The sequence below is a fragment of the Panthera uncia genome, chromosome A2 (genome assembly GCF_023721935.1).
Source record: "Panthera uncia isolate 11264 chromosome A2, Puncia_PCG_1.0, whole genome shotgun sequence".
NCBI classification, from domain to species: domain Eukaryota; kingdom Metazoa; phylum Chordata; class Mammalia; order Carnivora; family Felidae; genus Panthera; species Panthera uncia.
Window position 1 is genome coordinate 11,024,676 of NC_064816.1, and position 21,359 is coordinate 11,046,034.

The window sequence follows — 21,359 nt, forward strand, 5'->3', positions numbered from 1 at the left end:
CCCCTGTACCTCTTCTTCCGAACTGTCTCCCTGGGGACCTCCGCCCTCTAGATGAGCTATATGCTCAGAAGCTCAAGTACAAAGCTATCAGCGAGGAACTGGACCATGCTCTCAACGACATGACCTCTCTCTAAGAGGGAGCTGGGGTGCCGCCCTCTGTCCTAGCAATACTGAAGTTTGCCTTCTCACTGTGGTGCCTACAGTCCCATGGGCTTCTCGAAGCTCCAGTGGTCTGCCTCCTGGTTTGGTCTTTCAAGCCTTCCTCTGCTGTGTCTGTGACTGTGTGACTGTGTGACTGAAATAAAGACAGGCCTCCTCATGCCCAGGCCCTCTCATTTTCATGTTCTTCCCTTGCCGCTTTTGAGCCGTAGCTGTGATGCCCTGGACTGTGGCTACAACAGAAAGTGGGTGGTTCCAATGAAGAGCTCATTTCAAAAAGAAAGTTAAGCCCACATGATTCTTTTCCGACGATATGAAAACAAACGCCAATTTGGCACGAGCTCTCAAATATGTTGCTAGCGAACTATATCTGCGTGCCGATAGCAGTTTTTCCTTAAATAGAAATTGTTTTTGAATGGAGACTCATCCGACCTCTTAAGCAGCTTAATAGAGTCAGCAGAATGTGCAAAAACTGGCAGGCTCGTGTCTACAAAGAGGCTACTCTTGAGCGGGTTTTGATCTACGGATTCAAAAAGCGGCAATGGCATTTTGTGGTCTCCTTATTCCGCCTTTTCACGCGTGTTCTCTCTGTTACTCTCTTGAGAATGGTGTCTAGGGTCCCCTATATCTTCATTGTTCACGGGACATGTATCCAGCCCTCCCAGTCCTGGGAGGAAGTTCACCAGGGAACCTCACCTCTATACCCTGCCCTTAGAAGACAACTATACAAGGAATTAAAGAGCATCCCATTAGCAGGGAAAGGGAGTGGAGGCTGCTGGAAAGCCAGACAAAGAGAAAGGATGCATTCCTGAGTTCCAAACAAGGTTGCCTGAGATGCTAACATCTCCTCATACTTGATTTAACAAGAACCAGGAACCTTGCCTTGGTTTGGTGAGCACTCATAAAGTTAGCCTGTGGGTATATTAAAAAAACAAAAAAATTAGCCTGTGGGTACTAAGAGGTCACACTGAAAGTGACCAAAAGCTCATACATTTTTCCATAAGAATGCACATTTCAAATATTTTTATCCACTTCTCTGTACCCACCCCCAAATTATCCCAGAAACACTGACATGTTAGTGTCAAGTCTTGTAGACTGCCCCTTGAACCTGGGAGTGGCAGGAAAATCTCCAGTTAGATCGATTTTTTTTGTCACTGTAGCTTATTCCTCAGCCTGTAATTTCTTATTCAGGTGGGTTCTTTGTATTCACCCCTCCAAAGTCCATCTCCCTTAAATGACCCACACCCTTCTACTCCCAGTCTCTTCCTGGTGTCCTATCATCCCCCCCTGAATTTTTGCATAAACCACTCCCCTCACACACGGCCATACTTACGCCCCTGGGAAAATTAGCCTATGAAGGGGTGTGGGTGTTTTGTGTTTTCTCTCTGTGTATATTTGTTCCTGGGACTTTTCCAGACCTAGGTATCCCCCGCCCTTTAAAATAACTGCAGCCCTGCTTATCCAGTCGTTCAGCTTAACTAAGCAACTAGGTGGAGCCTCATGTAGAGAGATTAGGGCTACAGAAATCTACGACTACCTGTTATGTTATCTCACACCTACCACAAAGTAGATGCCAGGGAATCTAAGCGGTGAGTTGAGGTCAGCATCTGTAGTGGGGAGACCTGGGTTTGAATCCCAGCCCTGCCATTTCAGCCGTGGGACCCTGAACGAGCTGCTTCACTTTTCTGCAAAAAAAAGCGATGTCTTGGTTGGTAAACATTAGGAGAGACAATGGAGACATTGGCTCACGCCGAACCGGCGCCGTCTGTCCAGATTAGTCGGGCCCAGGTCACTCTTCCTTTCTGACACAATCCGCCCAGATCGTAGCAACTTGAGGTTCTAAGGGCCTCATCGGATGAAAGGCCCAGCGGTTGTAGTTGAAAGGTTGCCACCTTCGCAGCCTTTTTTTTTTTTTTCCTTTCTGAAAATGTCCAAGCTGATCCTATCACATTTTTAGGAGGCATTTTGCTTTCCTCCAGTATTTTAATGATTCTTGGCCTAGTCCTCTTATCAGCCATCACTCATCGCAAACCGGTTCTGTCCTGAGCTCTGTCACGCATAGCTCTAAATGGCATCTCGCTGTTTTAGTTTTTAAATTTTTTATTTTATCAGCTCGGTCATTTAATAATTCACCCGTAATCTGACTTAGATTTTAGTCATGCTGCATTTCTCTGGGGTTTGACTACATTGCTGTGGACACACGGACACAAAAACACAATTATGCCTGGAATTTAAATGGCCATTCCCAGAAGCTCCAAAGGAGAAAACGGGTTTCAGGATTATAGTTTCCTACCAAAGGCCACCAAACTGGCACTAGGGGAGAAATGTCCTGTTTCCCAGATCTGATGTTTGTGTAGCACTTCAGAAGTTCTGTAGGGTGTCTCATTTATTATCTCCTTATGATAATTCCCACACCACACATTGTTGTCGTTATCCTTGACAGACGGGGAAACGGAGATGTAGCAAGATTAAATGCCTTATTTCAGAGGGACGGCTGGGGCTTACATCCAGGTGTTCTAACTCTAGACTGCCAGATTTACCAAGTTAAAACACAGGACACCCAGTTAAATGTGAATTTCAGATAGGCAATGAATAGTTTTTTGGCCTAAGTATATTTCATGCAACATTTGGGATAGACCTGTACTATAAAATTATTTGTTGTGTACCTGAAGTTCAAATTTAGTTGAAGACTCTGTGTTTTATCTCAAAACCGTATCTGACTCCCGTATTTGATACTCAAACCCTGTTTAGACGGTGTTCTGCTATAATTAAATGTGGAGTACTTTCTCCGCTATGACTTTCACTCTGACGGTGTGGGGTTTTAGAAGCTTTTTTTTTTTTTTTCTCTTAACAAAATTTTAGATGCTTATTAATTTATTTTTCCCCCCACTCTTAATCCTCACCAGAAAAACTTGCCCAGGCCAAAGAAGAGAATGTGGGCTTACATCAGACACTGGATCAGACACTAAACGAACTTAACTGTATATAACCAAAACAGAAGAGTCTTGTTCCAACAGAAACTCCAGAGCTCTGTGTCTTTCTCTTCTCTTGTAAGAAGTTTCTTTTGCTATTGAAATCTTCGCTTTGCTGGAAATGTCAAGCAAATTATGAGTACGTGACCAAATATTTTGTATCAGAGAAGCTTTGAGCACCCCGTTAAATCTCATTCCTTCCTTTTTTCAAATGGCACCAGCTTTTTCAGCTCTATTTTTATCTTTAAGTTGCATTTATTCATAAGGTAGGCAGGGTATTTCATACTGAGCATACGCCTATAGAGACTGAGGGCGTTTGGTTCCTGGGAGAATAGACAAACTTTTACTTTCAAAAAACAACTCCAGTGTCTAGTCACAGGTAAACTTAAAAGGCCGCAGAATACATAGCCTTCTGGGCCACTGTTGGTCACACGACAGGTAGCCAGGGACCATCCCATTAAAATGGGTAGGGATTTTCCATCCAGAGCATAAAAAAAGGGAGGAGGGGGAAGAGGGCTTGCCTTGTGGGAAGTCATAAACCATAGATCAACCTTATCATCCTGGCTCTTTCCCACACACCACCATGCAGAACAAACATCCTCTGGGCAGGTAGTATGAGAATGCTTGGGAAATCATCGTAATAAGTACCCAGATATTTTCTGGATAGATCCTATGTTCCTCTACAGGTTTCTTTCATTCTGAGGTTCTCTGAGGAGCAGATCTCTTATTCCAATAATGACCCATGCTTGTCTGCTCTGATCTGAGACCATCTGCTTAGCAGGAATGAATGTGGCAGAATTCAGTCTCATTCAGAGAAGTCCTATCAAAAAGACTGCGAGCCATCAATAATTGAGCAATGCTGACAACTACTGGGCAGAAGGGTCCTCTCTGACAGCAAAGTACAGATAAAGCAATGGGCCTCGCTTCCTCTCCTGTATACTTCCGGGAATAGCAAACTGAAGATTTACTTATGTAGGACTTTAATTCCTTCTTCAGGACCAAGTTAATGAAAGACCAAGAAACTCCTGATTAAACTGGATATGGAGCATTTTGTAGGCACAGCTGCATTTTGGCTTTGTTGTCTGTCTGCTTTCTGGGGTAACATCTCAGAGCTGAAACATTCCACATTCCCCAGCAGTGTGGGGGCCAACTCAAGTTTACAATTCTGACAAAATCACCCTGCTTCTAGCTTATCCAGATTCTCTGCCCCTCACTCCTATTTATTAAGCATCACACTACCCAGAAGGTACACTAGCAAATTGTGCAATTAAATAAAACGCACACCTTTCATTTAGATTCTTGCAACTGTATCATATGTAATAGTATCACTTTTTCTACATTTTGGTCAAATAAATTTTTACATAAACTATCATTTGTGTGAACTTTAGAATGTGTTTGGGGGTGGGGGGACACACAAGGTATTCTGGTTCAGCGAACGTTAGTAGGATGGAAAGATTACTGTGCCAAGATGATTAACAAATGTTATTTGCTTTATACCGTGACTTCATGATAGGAGGATTATTACCTCTATATTCAGGTGAGAGCACTTGGCCTCAGTAATTCAAAAGCTCCTGTCCTTTGTTATACACCCAGTCCCGCCTAAGCCAGGCTGTGAAGAATAACTAGGATTTTAATAGATGAGACAGGAGCAGGGAAAATGCTCCCTGTTGCTTGAGTCAGGAAGGCACAAGGCCTGCCTGCGTAAGGCTTCTGTGTGTTGCGTATATAAAGGAAGGAAGGAGGAAAGTTGGAAGGTAAACTGGTCCACAGTGATGAGAGCCCCAACTTAATTTGGTCAGGAGTGGAGAGCCGCTGAAGACTAATCAACAAAGAAACACATTAGGAAAATCCACTTAGTCATTTTCAGGAAGGACTAGAATGGGGGGGCAGACTAGAGGCGGGGTGGCCAGTTAGGAAGTGGTTCCTGTTAATCCCAGATAGTGCTTGCCTGGGAATGAAAAGGAAGTGATCTGGAGGAAGATGACTTGAGACAGCTGACTGGCTGGCAGGTAACTCGAAGAGAGTGTCAAAGGTGACTGCAGTTTCATTACCAGAATTGCTTTGATAATGGTCTCACGATCTGATGGGATAAGGAGTCAAAGAGAATTGAAAGCCAAACATTCGTGTGTGTAGACAATTTTTTGCTCACTAAGTGCAATTAAAAACATTTCCTTCATATTCAACATTTGGCGGACGCTGTGAGCTTGTTTCGATGGCAGAAACGGAATGTCAATGAATAAAGTATCCTCCCCTTCTCTAGGTGCCCTACCATCACTAGATTGAAGTTCCTTCTCTCCCTCCTGCCCACTCCCTGGGGCTGCAGTCTAAAATGCAGATACTGTTATAGTCCATCTGGAGTCTCGCATTCAACAGAAGTATTCAGTGTTTGTTAAATTGATCTCAGGTCTCAGGGAGCTTCCCAATCCCATGAAGTGTATGCGGAACCTAGGGCATACCTAGGTATAACCTAGGTTAAGGCCAGATGGCAATGACTTGATCCCAACCGACCACCAACGGGTAGTGGGTAAGTGTTTTAGAACAAACATACCACAGAGTGAAATCTGGATTCGAGAATAATCCAGGAGACCAGTGCAGAGAAGAGCAAGATTCAACAACTACTAGAACCCGGGCTTCGGTTTCACTCGGAAGGTGATTCAGGCCACGCCAGTCTGAATAGAAGTTGACACGTTCGGTTGTGGACCTGTCAAAGTACCTTTGCCAAATCCACAAAGCAGCTGGACACAGAAGGATGGCCGGGCTATGTGGATTCCTCCAAGAATCACCTGTGCGGAGATCTCAGCAGCCACAGTATTGAAGGAGATCACCCAGAGGGCGGAACAGACCTAGAACCGCGAGGAACTCCTAAGGGGCATGTGGAAACCCCAAAGACTGCCATGGGATCTGAGCAGCAGCATGCAGGGAAGGGAGGCGTCGCGGCCGAAGAAACCAGCCAGTAGAACGGTCCAAGTCCCAGGAAGGTGGTCGGTAGCGCCCAACGTTACAGACGCCAAAGCCGACGTGGCCGGCGGCTCTGCTTGAAGCTCTCCCCCGCCCCCCGCCGCCCCCCAGCAGCCAGATCAGCGGGGCTGGCCCTAGAGGGAGGCAGGAAGGGCGGCCAGGGCCGGCTTGGGCAGGAACCTTATGTGAGTCTAGACGCCTTCCCAACGCCCACCTCTGACAAGCAGGACACCACCCGGATCTCAGGCCTCCGAGGCTGGCGTGTCCCAGCTCAAAGCCACCTTCCCTCTGGAACCCGGGAGGGTCCCTTAAGCTCTGGCCTCGGTTTGCTCAGCATAAAAAGGCAGAATCAGACTACTGACCCCAGTGGGTTAGGGTGGGGATTAAGGACTTTCGGTGTAGTTTTCGTACGTGCCGACAACAGGCAGGCAAAGGACAACGATGTGACTGTTCCTAGCATCCTCACGACCCTAGCTCCCCTGGCGGCTGAGGCTTGGCGGGGGGTCGGGGGGGGGGTGGGAACTGCAGGCAGACAGTGGTCTGGACAGTCCCTAATTAGGTCCAAAGGCGCGTCGCGAGGAGTTCCCGCGGGTACGGCTGGTGGCAGTGAAGCCGCTCAGGCGGCGGAGTAGTCCCCCCGGCCGGCGCCGAGACCCCGGAAGACGTCCCGAAGAGGCCTCGCTTCGACGATGACGAGCGTCCCCACTCTCCTTTCCTCTTCGGTTCCCCCTGGATGGACGCAGCGCCCTCCAGACGACACCGCCACCCGCGCACTCCCTTCCCGCGCTCTTCCCGGAGCCTACGGAGGCTGCGCGGGCCGTGAGGGCGGGAACCGGAGAACCCGCCGCGCGTGCGCCCTCTGCCGGCACCCAACGGTCTCCCGGGCCGCATGCGCACGCGCCCCACTGCGGGCGCGCGGAGCCGTTGGCGACGTTCCCCGCCCTCCCACTCCCACCCGGGGGCGTGGCTGCCCCCAAGTCGGGGGCGGGCAGAAGGCGGGGACACGCGATGCCCCGCCCCCCCCTGGTCTTCATTTGAAGCCCCTGGACTCTTCACCGCTGGCCAATTGCAGCCCGCCCTGTCCCTAGCGCCGACCAATGACCGGCGCGCTCGGGCCGCTTCCGGCACCGCGCCTTGCTCTCCCCTTCCCCACGTCTCCCCGCGACGGGCGGGGCGCGGGGGAGGGTGTCGGCCTGGGTGACGCGCCGCGGGCCGGGAGCCAATAGGGGGCGGGCTCGGCGCTGATGGACGGAACCAGCGGCCAGTGGCGAGGCGCTGGCTGCACTTCCCGTCGGGGAGAGAGTGTAATATGGCGAAGACCTACGATTACCTGTTCAAGCTGCTGCTGATCGGGGACTCGGGGGTGGGGAAGACCTGTGTCCTGTTCCGCTTCTCCGAGGACGCGTTCAACTCAACTTTCATCTCCACCATAGGTAGCGGGGCCGGGGAGCGGCCGGGGACGCCGGAGGCCCGGGCCGGGCGCGCCCCTGAAGGGCTGGGGCTGAGGGAGCGGCTGGGCCGGACGGATCCAGGGATTAGAGAGGGTCGAGGGGACCGGAGGGGAAAAGAGCAACCGCTTCCACCTCTTTTCGGGGGTTCCCGGGCTATGAGGAAGGGGATAGGAACCGAGGGCCCATTTTACAGATGGGGAGACTGAGGTCCCAACTCTCAGCTTGCTCGTCAGGAAGTACAGGTCTTGGGCTGGGGTTTTGGCGCCGGTCATCTCGTGCTGTCCACACAGCAGCCCTCGAAGCTGTTGTTTTGGGGTCGGCGTCTTACAGAAGTGAAACAGGCTTGGGGAGTTGGCCGTAGGAAGAGGCCTTTGACATCTGACCTTATTAAGCATGTACTGTGCGCTAGCCCCTTTATGTGCATTATTACACCCTCCAGTCCTTTGTGTTAGGTGCTGTTATGAGCCTCACTGAGGAATTTGAGGCTCCAGGAGGCATGCGACTCACCCAAGGTCACACAGTCTGCAGGTGGCAAGGATGGAATTTGAATCCTTGTGGGTCTAACGCCCAAAATCAAGACTGGACCACCGGATGGGAGCACTCATCCCCAGGGCAAGCACGGCTGATCCATCCCAGAGCCAGCCCTCTCCTGCTCTTTCCTCTGTAATGTTCAGGGGTTAAGCCCCTCTCCCTGGCCCTGTTTCCCCCATGGGTGAATTTCTTCTAGAAGGAATGGCAAGAAAGAGTCTGGAGCCTTTCTCTGCCCGACCTTCCATCCCACTAGAAGGTGATAGCAATGATGACTGACAGCTGCCTGCCCTGGGACCTGTCATCCCCAAGGAGATGCCAGATAAAAACCTGAGTGAGAAACCAAAATCAGCCGCTGCCACAGACGGTGCTGACTTCCCTATCTTGAGGCCCGGGACACCAGTTGTCACTTTGCAGAACAGCCTTTCCCACAAAGCCAGCCCACGTTGTGGTTGAACAGAATTGGCTTGTTGCTTCTCAGTTCTGATATCCACAAAAGTGGAGCTGACTTGTCCCCATGTCACAAAAACAGCCATTGCCCGTGTGAAAACGTTTGACCTGGAGGTAACACCAATCAAATGGAGTGGCCTGTGAGCTGTGCAGCCTTGTTCCAGAATAGTCAGCAAGCCCAGGAGTTGATTCTGAATGGGGAAAGCCTAGGAACCAGGCTTTGCTTTACCCCTGTGTAACTCGAGCCCAATAACCTTATCTCCCTGAACCCCACCATGAGCCGCTCATTCCATTCCTGCCCCTCTCCAGGAGCTGCACTTGACAGTTGAGAGAATTGGACTGGAAATGGTCATTCCAGCTTTCCAGCCGCTGGGCGACCCTGAACAAGCACTTAGACTCTGAGCCCTGTTTCTTCAGTTTAGGAGTGATGCTCTCTGCCTTGACCAGTGCCCTGGATGGTTGAGGATCGTAAATGTACAACGAGTAAGAGGTTGTTATCGTGGCCGGAGGCAGCCTGGAGGAAGCAGAATTTCTGGCTCCTGCAGTGACAGCATCTCATCCCTGGACCCAGATGTTTCTGATTCCTCCCCCTCCACCACTCCAGGGTCCAACTTTGGGATAGCGTTTGCATCTCCATAAATCAGGAAGTGATGTTACGTCCTGGCAGGCTGTGGCTTGCTCTCACCCAGACCTCAGTGTCCCAGCGTCAGAAACTCCCTGTTCAGCACAAGCACTAGTGAGATCAATTTGGAGATTGGATCTTTCTGTTGGTTTCTCATTCTTGTCCAGGAAACCCAGTCTAGCTCTTTAGGGCTCCGAGGAGGCCGGCCTCCACTTCCAGACAAAGACATGGCTTGGGCAAGGTCGTCTAGGGAGGTACAGGTGGCACTTAAACCCAGAATCCTTCCCTCCCACCTCAGTATTCTGATTACATTTGTAGTTTTCCAGTAGGCCTCTGTCTTCTGAGCAAATTTAATTCATCCTGACCTTGAAGTGATGGCCTCATAATTCTTAGCCTTGTAAAGTTTAACACTTCCTAATTAAATCTGGTGTGTTAATGAAACCCAGGAAGAGGTTAGGACAGAGTGATGCTGTGGGGCTTTGCCGGTTAAACAGGGCGTCTTGATTTCACGTGTCCCTGTGGACCTGGGACGGGAGGTAGGGGCTGTTTTAGGAAGGAACAACACTGGGCCGCTTAGTCCTGGAATGCAACTGAATGTGTAAAGGTGATTCTCTACTGGCACTGAGTACACCTCTGGCTTGTCTTTATGGATCAGGGATTAAGTGGCTGTTCATTTCCTGCCCAGCTTTCGTTTTGCCAGAGCCCGTTCTCAAAAGCTGCATCGATCACTGGCGGTGTGAACTTGGCCCAGCGGCCAAGTTCGGAATTGGTTCTTCACAGCCTGGCTCAGCTCCCACGGCTTCCTCGGGGCCCCATTCACTCATACCTTCAGGGAGACACATGGCAGATGTGAACGTGCTTCGTAAACCGCACGGCACCCTGTGGCTTTTATTTCTTTCGCCCTGCCATCTTTCCCCAACGCCTGCTGTGTGCCAGCACGGCTGCAGGGGCTGAAGAAATGACTGGGGTGAATCAGAGGGAAACCAATGTAACAAGGCCTGTAGTCTAGGTGCGTGTGTGGGACTGGGTGATCAGTTTCTAGCAGATACATAGCTGGCCTCTGCCATGCTGAGTTACCGGAGACACAGCCATGAGTAAGACGTCTGAGTCCCTGCTCTCCTGGAGCTTCTGTCCTCGTGGGCACATTTCAGATGCAGACTGATATTCCCTGTGGTCCCCTGGACAGCTCCTGAGGTGGGCAGCGATGGAATTAACATCCTGTCATCAGTTCTGAGGGCTCAAGCCAGGCTCCCGCCTCCAGGCTTCGAGGGCAAAGATGTAGAACAAACTCGCGGAGGTAAAGGCAGGGTCGGGCTGTTTTCCATGGACAACTTTCACCCCAAGATCCGTGGAGCAAATGCACTGTCAAGGGTGTGCACCCGAAGAAGGAAAAGAAGCGAGGGGAGAGAGAGTGAGGATGGTCAGGAAGGCTCACCTGGGGAGGTGACTTGAACAGAGGCCTGAGTGAAGGGCCGGGGGAGCCAGGAAGTCATGGAAGGAAGCGACATTCCAAGAGAGGGAAGAGCGAGCACGAGAGCCCTGAGTCCAGACTGCGCGCGGGATATTTAGGAAACAGTCGTGGGAGCTGTTTGCCGCGCGGTGGCCAGGCGAGGCAGGACCTTGGCGCACACACTCAACTGTTCTCACTTCATCCTGGGGCCGAGGGGGTGGCGGAAGCTTCTGGAAGGTGTTTTTGGTTGTCGCGGCGTGTGTCAGGCCTTCATTCCTTTTCACGGCCGGGTGGTAGTACGGATGGGCCATGTTCTGTTTATCTGCCCATCCACTGGTGGACACGCTGGCAGGTTTGGAACAGAGGTTAGCTTCGTGACATGGTTGAATGTGGTCAGGAAAGCTGGGGAGGGGACTGAGGGGGTAGGAGGCTGAGAGGTCACCCTGGTCTCGGGGAAAGGGGACTACAGCCGACAAGTGGGAGAGGAGGGCAGGGTCAGGAAGGCTTCTTGGAAGGCGACCTTCCAGCAGGTCTGGTGGAGGCTCAGTGGTTGAGCGTCCGACTCTTGCTTTTGGCTCAGGTCACGAACTCATGGTTCGTGGGATCGAGCCCCACGTTGGGCTCTGTGCCGACAGCGTGGAGCCTGCTTGGGATTCTTTCCCTCTCTCTCTCTGCCCCTCCCCCACGTACGCGCACATGCACGCTCTCTCTCTCTCTCGCAAGCAAATAAACTTGAAAAAATGAAAGGAGAAAGTTTGTTAGGGCGACAGGTGGGCGGCATAGGGACCACCCACAGAGAGGGAACGGCATGTGCGAAGGCTGGAGGTCCGTGAGAGCAGTATTGGGGGGCATCCTGGGGCTCCATGCCCTGTGTGTTTGGGAGGGCCTGGTGCTAGGTGGTGGGAGGCGTGGGGCTCTGGCCCTCGAAAGATTCCGTGGAGGCCAACTCTGAGAGGCTGCCTGGTGGGCAGAGGTGAGAGAACAAGGCTTTGTCGCCTGAAGGACCTGGGTTTGCCCGCCAGCCTGTGCCACCTGGGGCTTCACTCTTGGCAGCTCGGTCTGCCCTCTGAGCCTCAGCTTCCCCTTCCAGGAGAGGAGAACGTTCTCTCCAGGCGCCTCCAGACTTGTTGTGGGAGCTTCCGAGATCCCAGGTGCCCCAGTACCAGGCAGGTGCTCCGTAACAGGTTGGCAGCAGCTGCCTCAGATGCAGCTTGGGCAGTGGGCTGACCGTGATGTGCCTTTTCTTTCCTTTTCTTTCAGGAATTGACTTTAAAATTAGGACCATAGAGCTCGATGGCAAGAGAATTAAGCTACAGATATGGTAAGAGGCGTTGGCGTCCTCCGCCCCTTCACCCAGGGAGTGCTTTGAGCCAGAAGCCTTGGTGCCTCTCTCTTTCCCCCTCCCTGTGACCATGGCCTCCACCTCTTTGTGCCTAGCCATACGCATCAGGCTTTCTTCCGAAACCCAGAGACTGTGCTCTGCTGGTTACTGGGGCCTGGAGTCTGTCAGCACCTTCTGGGGACATAGCTGCCAGTCCGGGTTAGCTCAGTGTTTCGATGTGGGCACCGCTGGGCCTGGGCTTCCGAGTGGCCTGCTTCCATTGGACTTGGAGCGTGCCCTCTGTGCCTGGGCGGTGGTGAAGGCTTTGGGACAACGCCATGCCCCAGCCCAGTGTTTCCTTTTGACCCTATCAGCTCGCTGAAGAAGGCCAGACATCATTTCCTCTTTTCTCCCCCACCCCCGGGGAAGCCCAAGCCTTACTTCTTTAGCACACAGACCTGAAATCCCAGAACTAAAAATAAGCTGAGGCCAGGCCCAGCGGCAAGACCCGTTTTCTATTCCGCTTACCTGGGGCTGACTTCTTCTGATACATGAAATCGGAGAGGTTGTGAGTCCCTGTCGCTGGCGCTGCCTGGGGTCTGTAGCCCCTCGGAAGTGCCAGGAAGGCTGAGCTCAGATGGTCAGATGGAAGGGGAGTCCCCGCCCTGCAGCCACATCACCCACGGGGAAGTACGGGCCTTGAGCGAAATGAAAGAGAAGTCACATGTGAGAGGGTGGCGAAATCTCCCTGCCCTAGCGAGCACCTGTGGTGGGAGGGAGTGCCGTGAGGGGGGCCACGAAGCCACCTTCCCCGCAGCCCGTCTCCCTCCCCCGGGTCTCAGAGCGTGAGCATCGCTCTGCCTGCCCAGGGCGCCCCCTCGGCTCCCGTGGTGTTCGCCTCTGGTCTGACTCCAGAGTGGAAATCTGGATGAGGCCTGATGCCTCGTCAGCTGGTAATCTGCCCGTCTCTGGTCTCTGGTCTCTGGTCTCTGGTCTCTGGCTGCCTCATAAGTTACAAGCCTTAGAAGCATCTCCATCTTTACCACGTGGCTCCCCAGCAGCCTCAGTGCCCGGAGTCCGAGGTGACACGGCGGCAGCTGGCAGAAGTTTCACTTTCCTCTTCTCCTCTCTTCCTACTTCTGCTCTCAGCAGCCTCGATGGGGTCAGTGACTCTCTTAACGCTTCTCTAGACTGAGGCCATGGCAGAGGATAGAAATGACTGTTCCTAACCACTAACGTCACCTGCCGTTAGTGTCAGAAAGCCAGCCGAGCCCCAGATTGAGGGGCCTCCGTGCAGCCCAGCCATGCAGAGCCCTCGCAGGGTCACGAAAGGAACCCCGAATCCAGAGACAAAAGACATGGGGCTTGCCCTGGCCCCGCCACCAATCAGTCAGGCCATCTTTACACCGAGCACTGAATGCCCCCTGTGCCAGGAGCTGGGCTGGGCACGATGTGTCTCACCCAGGTGTCGCCCTCCACCAATGAGGGAAGACTTGCTCCCTGGCTTCTGCCAAGACAGCAAGCAAGCATGAAGGTACACCCCTCCAGCCATGTGACCGGCCCCTTCCATGCCTGCATGGCCCTGGATTTTCACAGCTGACATCCGATCTCGGCTCTTCTGTGAGCCGGAAACTCTGGGAAGAATCCCCAGGAAACAGAGGTGCAGCAGAGGGGTCATTGGAGGGAATGACTTTATGCCCTATGGGGCAGGTCTTTGACACCCCTGAGTCACTGTTTCCTCCTCTGTAAGAGTAGAGGACAAAGGTGCTGTCCCACAGTCGGACAGTGAATTAAGAAACAACCCGCGTCCATCCCGGGTGAGTACCCGTTGTTCCCACGGTGATGACGATTGGTGTTTGCTGTCACCACTCTCCCTTCTTCTCCTCTAGGGACACAGCTGGTCAGGAACGGTTTCGGACGATCACAACGGCCTACTACAGGGGCGCAATGGTAGGGACTGGTTTTTGTTTCTTTTCTTAAAGTCCACGCGAACATCACTCTCGTGAATGCCCAAACCCGGATGCTTCTGGGGAGTCCGTGCTCGGGCTCCTCCGGGGTCCTCGGTCCCGGGTTAATTTTAGGAAAAGGCTATGTGCCCTGCCCCCACCCCGACATACATCCTCTTCTGCTTCAGGGACAATGCAGGGTTTAAGGACGGTTAATTCTTTGGGAATGAGGGAAGACAGAGGAAGCCGGTTCTTCCAGGTGAGGTCAGTGAAATTGGAGATAGCATGCCCCGACACTTAGGAGCGCTCACGTGGCCTGTGTCAGTCTCTGTGGAATTTGCTACTGAAAACTTGAACATCATCCAGGAGTTGACTTGCTCTGGGCAGTTGGCCGTTGTACGGTCCCCCGGGCCAGAGGCAGGGTGCTATCACAGGAAGACTCGTTCCTTATCCCTCAGGTGCTTTTACGGAGCACCTTCTCTAGGCCAGGCCTGAGCTAGATGCGGAGGAGGACCCGGAATAGGCCGGGTTCCTGCCCTCCGAGTGGGTCGAGCTCATGTGAGGTGTGCACACAGCGGAGCGCTCAGGGTCTGGGGGGAGCGGGAGGCAGAGCCCTGGCCCCTGGCTCAGCACCCTGGGTCACCCTCTGAGCTGCATCTCCTTACTTGGAAAGTGGAACAGAGAACAGGACTCCGTTTCGGGCAGCCGCGAGGGCGGATGGCCGTCTCCCCGTTTCTGGCGCCCGGTGCACACCCCGTCATGTGACCGCATACATGCCTGTTTCCTCTGCAAGACCACAAGCTCTGTGAGGGCAGGGCCACGTCTCAGTCACTGCCGTATGCCCCGTGCCTGGGACCACGCTGGGTATGTGGTGGGTATTCAGGAAATACCGGTGGACGGCAGAAATGAACGGAGGCATTAAGTATTTAGAGTATCCCACATAGCTTTTGAAACATAACAGAAACTCAATCGTGTGCATTGCAACCTTAGCACTCCTCATTAAAATTTATTTACTAATTTTCTTCCCACCTGGCTGTGCTCTGGTGGGGCAGGGGCCTCGGGGAACCGGGGTCCTGGGGGAGCTTCTGCTGTGTGGCCTCAGGTAGGCCCCCTCCCCATCTGGGCTGAAATAGCCCCCCACCACCGCCCCCATTCTCTGAGGCCTTTCGTGTGCCAGCTGCTGGGCCCAGGTCTTGGCCATTAACAGCGGAGCATGGGTGCCACGGTTGTCCACGTTTCACTGACAGGGGACCTAAGGCCTAGCACGGTTCCATGTCCTGCTTCAGTTCACGCAGAGGGGAAATGACTGGGCCAGTGCCGATTGGCTGTCTCCAGTGCCCACATCCTCAGCCAGCCCTTGATGACGCTGGCCTGAGCCAGGGTGTTTGTGGCTTGCAGTCCTAGATTGGATATATATAGCCTTAGAGAACCCATATATAAAGCCAGCGACCACATGTGGCTCTTTGAGCGTAAATTGACGCAAGTAAGAAATCCGGCCCCTTGGTCGCACCTTTTAGGCACTGCAGAGCCACGTGTGGCCAGGGGTGACCTTACCGGATAGCTCAGAGAACATTGCCCCCATCGCAGCCATCGCCCTCTCCCTGCATGGTACTAGACTCTTGGGTCCCAAATTTGGGGACATTGGGTGTCCGTTGTCCCGTTGGGAGCTTACAAGCTGATAGGGGCAGCCGTGCCCAGTGGGGGCTGGGAACGTGGTCGCTTGGGGCCCCGAGGAGAGTTTCCACGGAGGACCTGGAATAGGGTGATCCCGTGTTTTCTCGGCGCTTCTCGCTCCTGATAGCTCCACCCACCACCCCCACCCCTCGGGTGGTGAATATCTGACACCTTGGAATCTGGAGCGTGGGGTGTCAACTTGCTGGTGGTGGCCAGAGCCCTGGGCCACCCGAGGGGCCAGTCCCTGGATAAAAGGGAGGAAAGTTCTCATGACCTCGTGGCGTTTCTTGCCCCCTGACGGCCAGAGGCCTCCGCGGTGCTTGACCTAGGGAGTCTGCGCACCGGGATCTCGTACTCGAGCTGGCCTTGGCTGGGGAGTGGCCGACAGCACGGCCCCTCTACAAGCTCCTGGTTATCCTGCAGGTGGTCTCCGTTCAGTCTCCCCAAGAGACCCCTGAGAGGGGGCCCCCAGATGGCCTTCCGGAGGGGTCCTGGCCGGGGCCTCAGTTGTGGCAGGCTGCGAGGCCCCTGCGTGTCTCCTTGGGTTCACGGCGGGGCTTCGGAATTACAGGGGCTCTCCTTTCCCGTCCCTGAGGTCTTACCACACGTCCTCGCCGCTCTCCACCCAGTGCCCGCAGCCCACGTTCTCACTCTGCAGACTCGGGCAGCCTCAGGGACGTCTTGGCCGGCACCAGCGGTCTCGGATGCAGGGCCGGGCCGTCGGGAGGGGGTGGCCTGAGCACATGGAGTAAGCCAGGCCGGCCCAGGACAGCTGGGGCCCTGTGCCTGGAAGGTGGCCCTCGGCGTTACTTGGTCCTGATGAGGGCCCAGGGAGGTTCCTAATGGGAGCTGGTGTGACCAACTTGTTCAGGGTCAGTCTTTCCTGGGCTTGAATCTTTAAGGGTGCTTTTGTGGGCCTCAGTTTGCTCTGTATCAAACAGGGACACGTGTCCTTCGCAGTGGCGGCAAGGTCACGGGCCCAGGTGGAGGTGGGTTCACTCTGCAGCTCTTTAGGGACTCCTGCGCTGTCTCCCACCTGCTCACACGTGGGTAACGGACCCTCAGGGGCCTCAGTGCCGCCCAGCCCCACGCTCCAAGCTGGCCCCGTGGGTGGACTCATTGGAACACACAAGAGTGTCAGGATCAGGCCATCCAGGGTTCAGACCCCAGTTACGCCCTTTACTCTCTCACGGGAAGGGAGGCGGGCCTGGCCATCCCACACCTCTGGGTCCTCGTCTGCAGAGTGGGGACAGCCGGACCCACCTGTGAGGGCTGTGAGGCTTCAACGAGACCCTACCATAGAACGCGGTGCGCAGTAGGTGCTCGGAGGAGACTCAGGCAGGGCGGGCTGAGTGAAGGGGAGCACTGTGGGCCCTGGGGCCATGGAACATGGGACTGGGAGGCAGGTGGGACGCCGAGAGCTGCCAGGCCATGGGCACATGTGCCCTGCTGGTGCTGGGGAGCCCGCAAGGCTTGTCTGCAAGCACGAGTGTGGTGAGGTCTGGTCTGCAGGGTGAAGGGTCACCTTGGTGGCGGGGTGGGCAGGACTAGAGCCTGGGCGACCAGGGAGGAGCCGGTCCTGGAGTCCAGCAGAAGGAAGGGCCCCAGGGGTGGAGTGGAGGGAGTTGGCAGGAGGGGCGTTTTGCTGGGGTCTCGGCCACCCCACCTTGCTGGGGCCTCCCCCTCAGCTCGCAGCTTGTCCAGAGCACACGTTTGTCTCCCTTCCCGCCCAGGGCATCATGCTGGTCTATGACATCACCAACGAGAAATCCTTTGACAACATCCGGAACTGGATTCGGAATATTGAGGAGGTAAGGCTTGCGCCCCTCACGTGCAGAGGAACTTCATGCATGTCCCCACCTCGGTCGCCACCCCAGAGCTCCTCGGATAAGAGATGAGCTCACTGAGGCACAGAGACCCCTAGAAGTCACTTGCCAAGAGCTCCATGGCCAGGGATGTACCCGGAATGGGGACCGGGACCCAGGTGGCTGACCCTGGAGACCACACATGGGCATCGCGTCATCATGGGGTGGCCCTGAGAGCCCATTAATTTCCCCACTGGGGCTGTCAGGTTTGGGCAATGTCTCAGCCATGAGAGAAGAGATACCTGAGCTCTTGATCACTGTGAGCATTTGGTGCTTTCTAGAAACGGGAGGTTCCAGGATAGGCATGACCCTTGCATTTGGCGGACAGGCATTTCAGATTGTACTCTGAGTTTCAGCAGAGCGGGGTGTGAGCTGGTTTGAGCCACCCGAGTTCAAGCCAGCAGCTCTTCGACTGCAGCTGGCTGGGAAAGCAGACCTTGAACCCAGGAGGGAAAAGAAGGCAGTTAGCCCCGCCTCCCCGTCCCAAAGCTGGCGTCCCCGCCTTCTGGCTTCCCAGACAGGCTCACCCCAAAGCCTTCTTGGACGACAGCACTTGTGCCTCTCGGTGACTCACCAGGTGGGGCTTCGGGTCTGAGGTGCAGCGAGAGGACTTCACCCATCCATAAAGCCACGGCCAAAGGTCACGCCACGGCTGACATACGTGAGCAGTGGCACCAGGCCGCCATCCTGACAGGCCCACTGTCAGACCTGATGGTCTGCTGGCCAGAGGCCGTGCCCGGGCTGAGGACAAGGAACCACTCCCATTGGTCCTTGTGGAAACTCAGTGTTTCTGGCCAGTGGGCGAGAGGGTCTTGCAGTTAAGAGGAAGTTCGGGAGCAGAGCAGTGTTTCACGAGACCTGATCTGAGCTACACGATGAGGTCCCTTTCCATACCCTCGTCCTTCGGGAAGCGTGGAACCTTCCACTGGAGCCCAAGAAAGGGTTGGAGGAGGAGCCCTTTACAAGCATGAGGCAGCTGTGGGGGGCGCCAGGGGATAGGGACACCCCGGGGCTGGCTGCAGTGGGGGGCCATTGCCACCCCAGGCGCTGCCTACTTCCAGAGTCCAAACGGAGCAAACTGGAGTGGGGCGGAAGGTCCTGGGAGAGCAGCTGGGGCCTCCAGCGGAAGAGGCAGGGAGGGAGGGAGGCGAGCGGGGGTAAATATCCCAGCTTCGCTTGCCTCCGTAGGCCAGACCCTGCCAGGAGCCCAGGGATGGCCTCAGGGCCTGGGTGACACAGCCCGTAGGGAAGCTGTCCTCAGCAGCCAGAGAGCATGTCCTCGGTCAGAGTAGTAGCCAGAACCTGGACTCTGCTCTTGTATTGGCTGTGTGACGTGGGACAGGCCACTCAGCCTCTCTGATCTTCAGCTCGTCCCCTGTACAAGGGTGTGTCAGCAGTCTTGGCCCACCACGCGGATTTCGGGGGACAGACTGTGTGTTGGCCTCTGACCTCTCACCACCCGTCTGCCCTCCCCTTCAGCATGCTTCTGCAGATGTCGAAAAGATGATACTCGGGAACAAGTGTGACGTGAACGACAAGAGACAAGTGTCCAAGGAACGGGGAGAGAAGGTGGGCATGGCCACCGGCGTGGGCCTGGCACCTCGTGGCACAGGGACCTCAGGGTTTTAGGGTTCTCTGCATGGAGGCCTGTTCTGCCCCAGAGGGTCTCCGATTGCTCACTCGCCGAGTGGGCTTTGGGGGAGACTCTCTCACAGTCTCTACAAGCATACGATAACCGGCCAGCCTGGCTTGTACAAGACTGAGGGGGTCTGGGACTCAGGACAAAGGGAGAGTGGAAGGCACTCCCTCCGCTGGGCTTCCGTCTAAAGACTGCACACGCAGCGGCTTCTGGGATGTGCTCTGTGTGCTCCCTCACGGCATCCGGTTGGAACCTGTGGGACCCACAGGAAGCAGAGGAGAGAGCAGTGGTTTGAGCCACGCCCCCTCCACCCTCCTGCCAGGGATGTTCACCACCTGCTCTCCACTGGGGACTTGAGGGAGCAGCCCAGGTGTCAGATCCATGGCCTGAGACCCCCCCCCAACTCCCGCCTCTGCACTGCTCCTGGCTCAGGGTTTGTGGGGTTCAGGGGTACCTAGTGGCTAACATGCACGTGTGTGTCTCCCTTCCACACAGCTCGCCCTGGACTATGGAATCAAGTTCATGGAGACCAGTGCGAAGGCCAACATCAACGTGGAGAACGTGAGTCCTGGGCCCTCTGGGCTGAGGGACAGGCTGCACCCTCTGGGGAGGCTCTACCAGGGGGACCGACCTCAGGCCCTGGGCTGCCTAAGGTCGGTCCCTCATTCGGCTGGCCACGCGGCACTTTCTAGGCGGTGTGCCAGGCCCCTTGAGGGAGTTGCCATGTTCTGACATCAGCAGGTGCAGGCCCTGGCTGGGCACCTAGGCTGTTACCTCAGTGGTTCTTGGGCAGCCCTGGGGAGCAGGCGCCGTTTTACCAATGGAGAAACGGCCTCAGAGAGTCCCAGCTGACAGGTGCCCAGGCCCAGCTCCACGTGTGTGCCCTCGGCCCTGCCACCCTCACAGACAGGCCCCGGTCAGCAAGCCCAGATGACTGAGCTTTGGCCGGGGCCACCCGCTCTTCTCCGTGGAGCTGATCTGCCGACCTCCATCCCACTGCCCCAGTGATCTTTCCAGAATTCACCTTCCATGTTGCTCCCAGCCTCAGCCCAACACGCCTGGCACAGAAGGCCCTCCCTCACCAGCCCCAGGCGGTGTGTGCCACCCACAGCTTGGGCCTTGCCCGCAACTTTCCATCCCAGGCCACCCGTGCCACACCCTCCTTGCACCCCCTTTCCCCTCAGGGCCCAGCCCGAGTGGCCCCTCGCAGGGAGACCTTCACTGTCCCCCAGGCCCTTAGGCCCACCACTTTGGTCTTCCCTAGCACCGAAACCAGCCTTCACAACAGAATATTCCACGTCATGTGGGCGTTCGTTGAGACTCTGCCTCCCTACCAAGAGGGGCCAGCTCGAGCCTCGTCAAGCATGGGGAGGCAAGCCTTGACCTGGCACTGGCCCTCCCAGGCCTTCCTGCTGGCAGAGACCCCATGCGAAGTGTGTTTGGCTAAGAACGGCTTGTTTTTCCTCTCTGCCCGGCCCTGACCTGACCGTCAGAGGTGGGGGCAAAAGTGGACAGAGCACAGGAGTCGGCAGTGGAAAACTGGGCCCTCCTCCTGGATCCTTCTGGCTCTGTCAGTTAGGCACTGGGTGCCTTCAGACAAGTCACTCGACCCCTCTGAACCTCAGTTTCCTCTGTGTCCAGTCAAGGGTGACCCCATGTCCCAGGTCATTGGCTCAGGGGAGGTGGCGGTCCAGCTTGGCAGGAGTGGCCCAGTGGTGGCAGGAGATGGGGCTGGACAGGTGAGACCCCACCTGGGAAGCCACCCTGACGCTGCTCCCCTGCCCACCCCACTGTCCCGCCACTTCTCCTACACGGGAGTGGCCCAGCACCAGCAGGCCCCTACCCGCTTCCTGCTCCCGCGGCCCTGACAACATCCTTATTCCACAGGCATTTTTCACTCTCGCCAGAGACATCAAAGCAAAAATGGACAAAAAACTGGTGAGTGTATTGCTTTCTGAATCCTTGCATGGGTCCCTGTTGGAGCCAGCCATCCTTGGCCTCAGTGCTGTGACGCCTCCCCGGGCAGATCCTGCTCTTCGGGGCCCGGCTAGACCCAGTCGAGCATCTCTGGGAAAGGGGCAGGAGTTAGCAGGAGTGGTTTGGGCATCCACAGCAGGACACCCTGCTCTGCCCCATCCGCTGCTCTGGGGCCCGGAGCTGCTCCGTGACAGGTGCTCCCTACTAAGTTCATGGGCCAGCAGGGGACACGCGGCCCTTGCCATCCTACCTGGGAGATGGCACGTGTGAGGAGAGAGAGCCTCCTGCAGAAAAGGCAGGCCCAGAGCCACAGTCCGCCACCCCCCCAGTCCGTGACAAGACACCCC

At 55.3% G+C, this 21,359-nt stretch overlaps 2 protein-coding genes and 1 long non-coding RNA gene across 8 annotated transcripts in view; 2 read left to right on the plus strand and 1 right to left on the minus strand.

Annotated features, from left to right (window-relative positions):
- Positions 1-4,503, plus strand: part of TPM4 (tropomyosin 4) — a 21,890-nt gene extending 17,387 nt beyond the window's left edge. For 2 of the 4 annotated variants that reach the window (XM_049640115.1, XM_049640117.1), the window contains one exon: positions 52-321. In XM_049640115.1, coding sequence (XP_049496072.1) covers positions 52-134 — 83 coding nt within the window. In that variant the 3' untranslated portion in view covers positions 135-321. Of the gene's footprint in view, positions 1-51; positions 322-3,065 lie in introns of those variants that run through there. The other 2 variants (XM_049640114.1, XM_049640116.1) reach the window with 1 other exon arrangement.
- LOC125929172 (uncharacterized) lies at positions 3,353-18,880 on the minus strand. Its single transcript, XR_007459815.1, has 3 exons — positions 17,971-18,880; positions 12,440-17,832; positions 3,353-10,935 (listed from the first exon to the last, which is right to left on the minus strand). It is a non-coding gene; the product is annotated as an uncharacterized LOC125929172 (long non-coding RNA).
- Positions 7,399-21,359, plus strand: part of RAB8A (RAB8A, member RAS oncogene family) — an 18,477-nt gene continuing 4,516 nt past the window's right edge. For 2 of the 3 annotated variants that reach the window (XM_049640113.1, XM_049640111.1), the window contains exons 1-7: positions 7,399-7,522; positions 11,851-11,911; positions 13,801-13,861; positions 17,265-17,342; positions 18,876-18,965; positions 19,531-19,596; positions 20,923-20,973. In XM_049640113.1, the coding sequence (XP_049496070.1) occupies positions 7,399-7,522; positions 11,851-11,911; positions 13,801-13,861; positions 17,265-17,342; positions 18,876-18,965; positions 19,531-19,596; positions 20,923-20,973 (531 nt within the window). Of the gene's footprint in view, positions 7,523-11,850; positions 11,912-13,800; positions 13,862-17,264; positions 17,343-17,538; positions 17,656-18,875; positions 18,966-19,530; positions 19,597-20,922; positions 20,974-21,359 lie in introns of those variants that run through there. The other variant, XM_049640112.1, reaches the window with a different exon arrangement.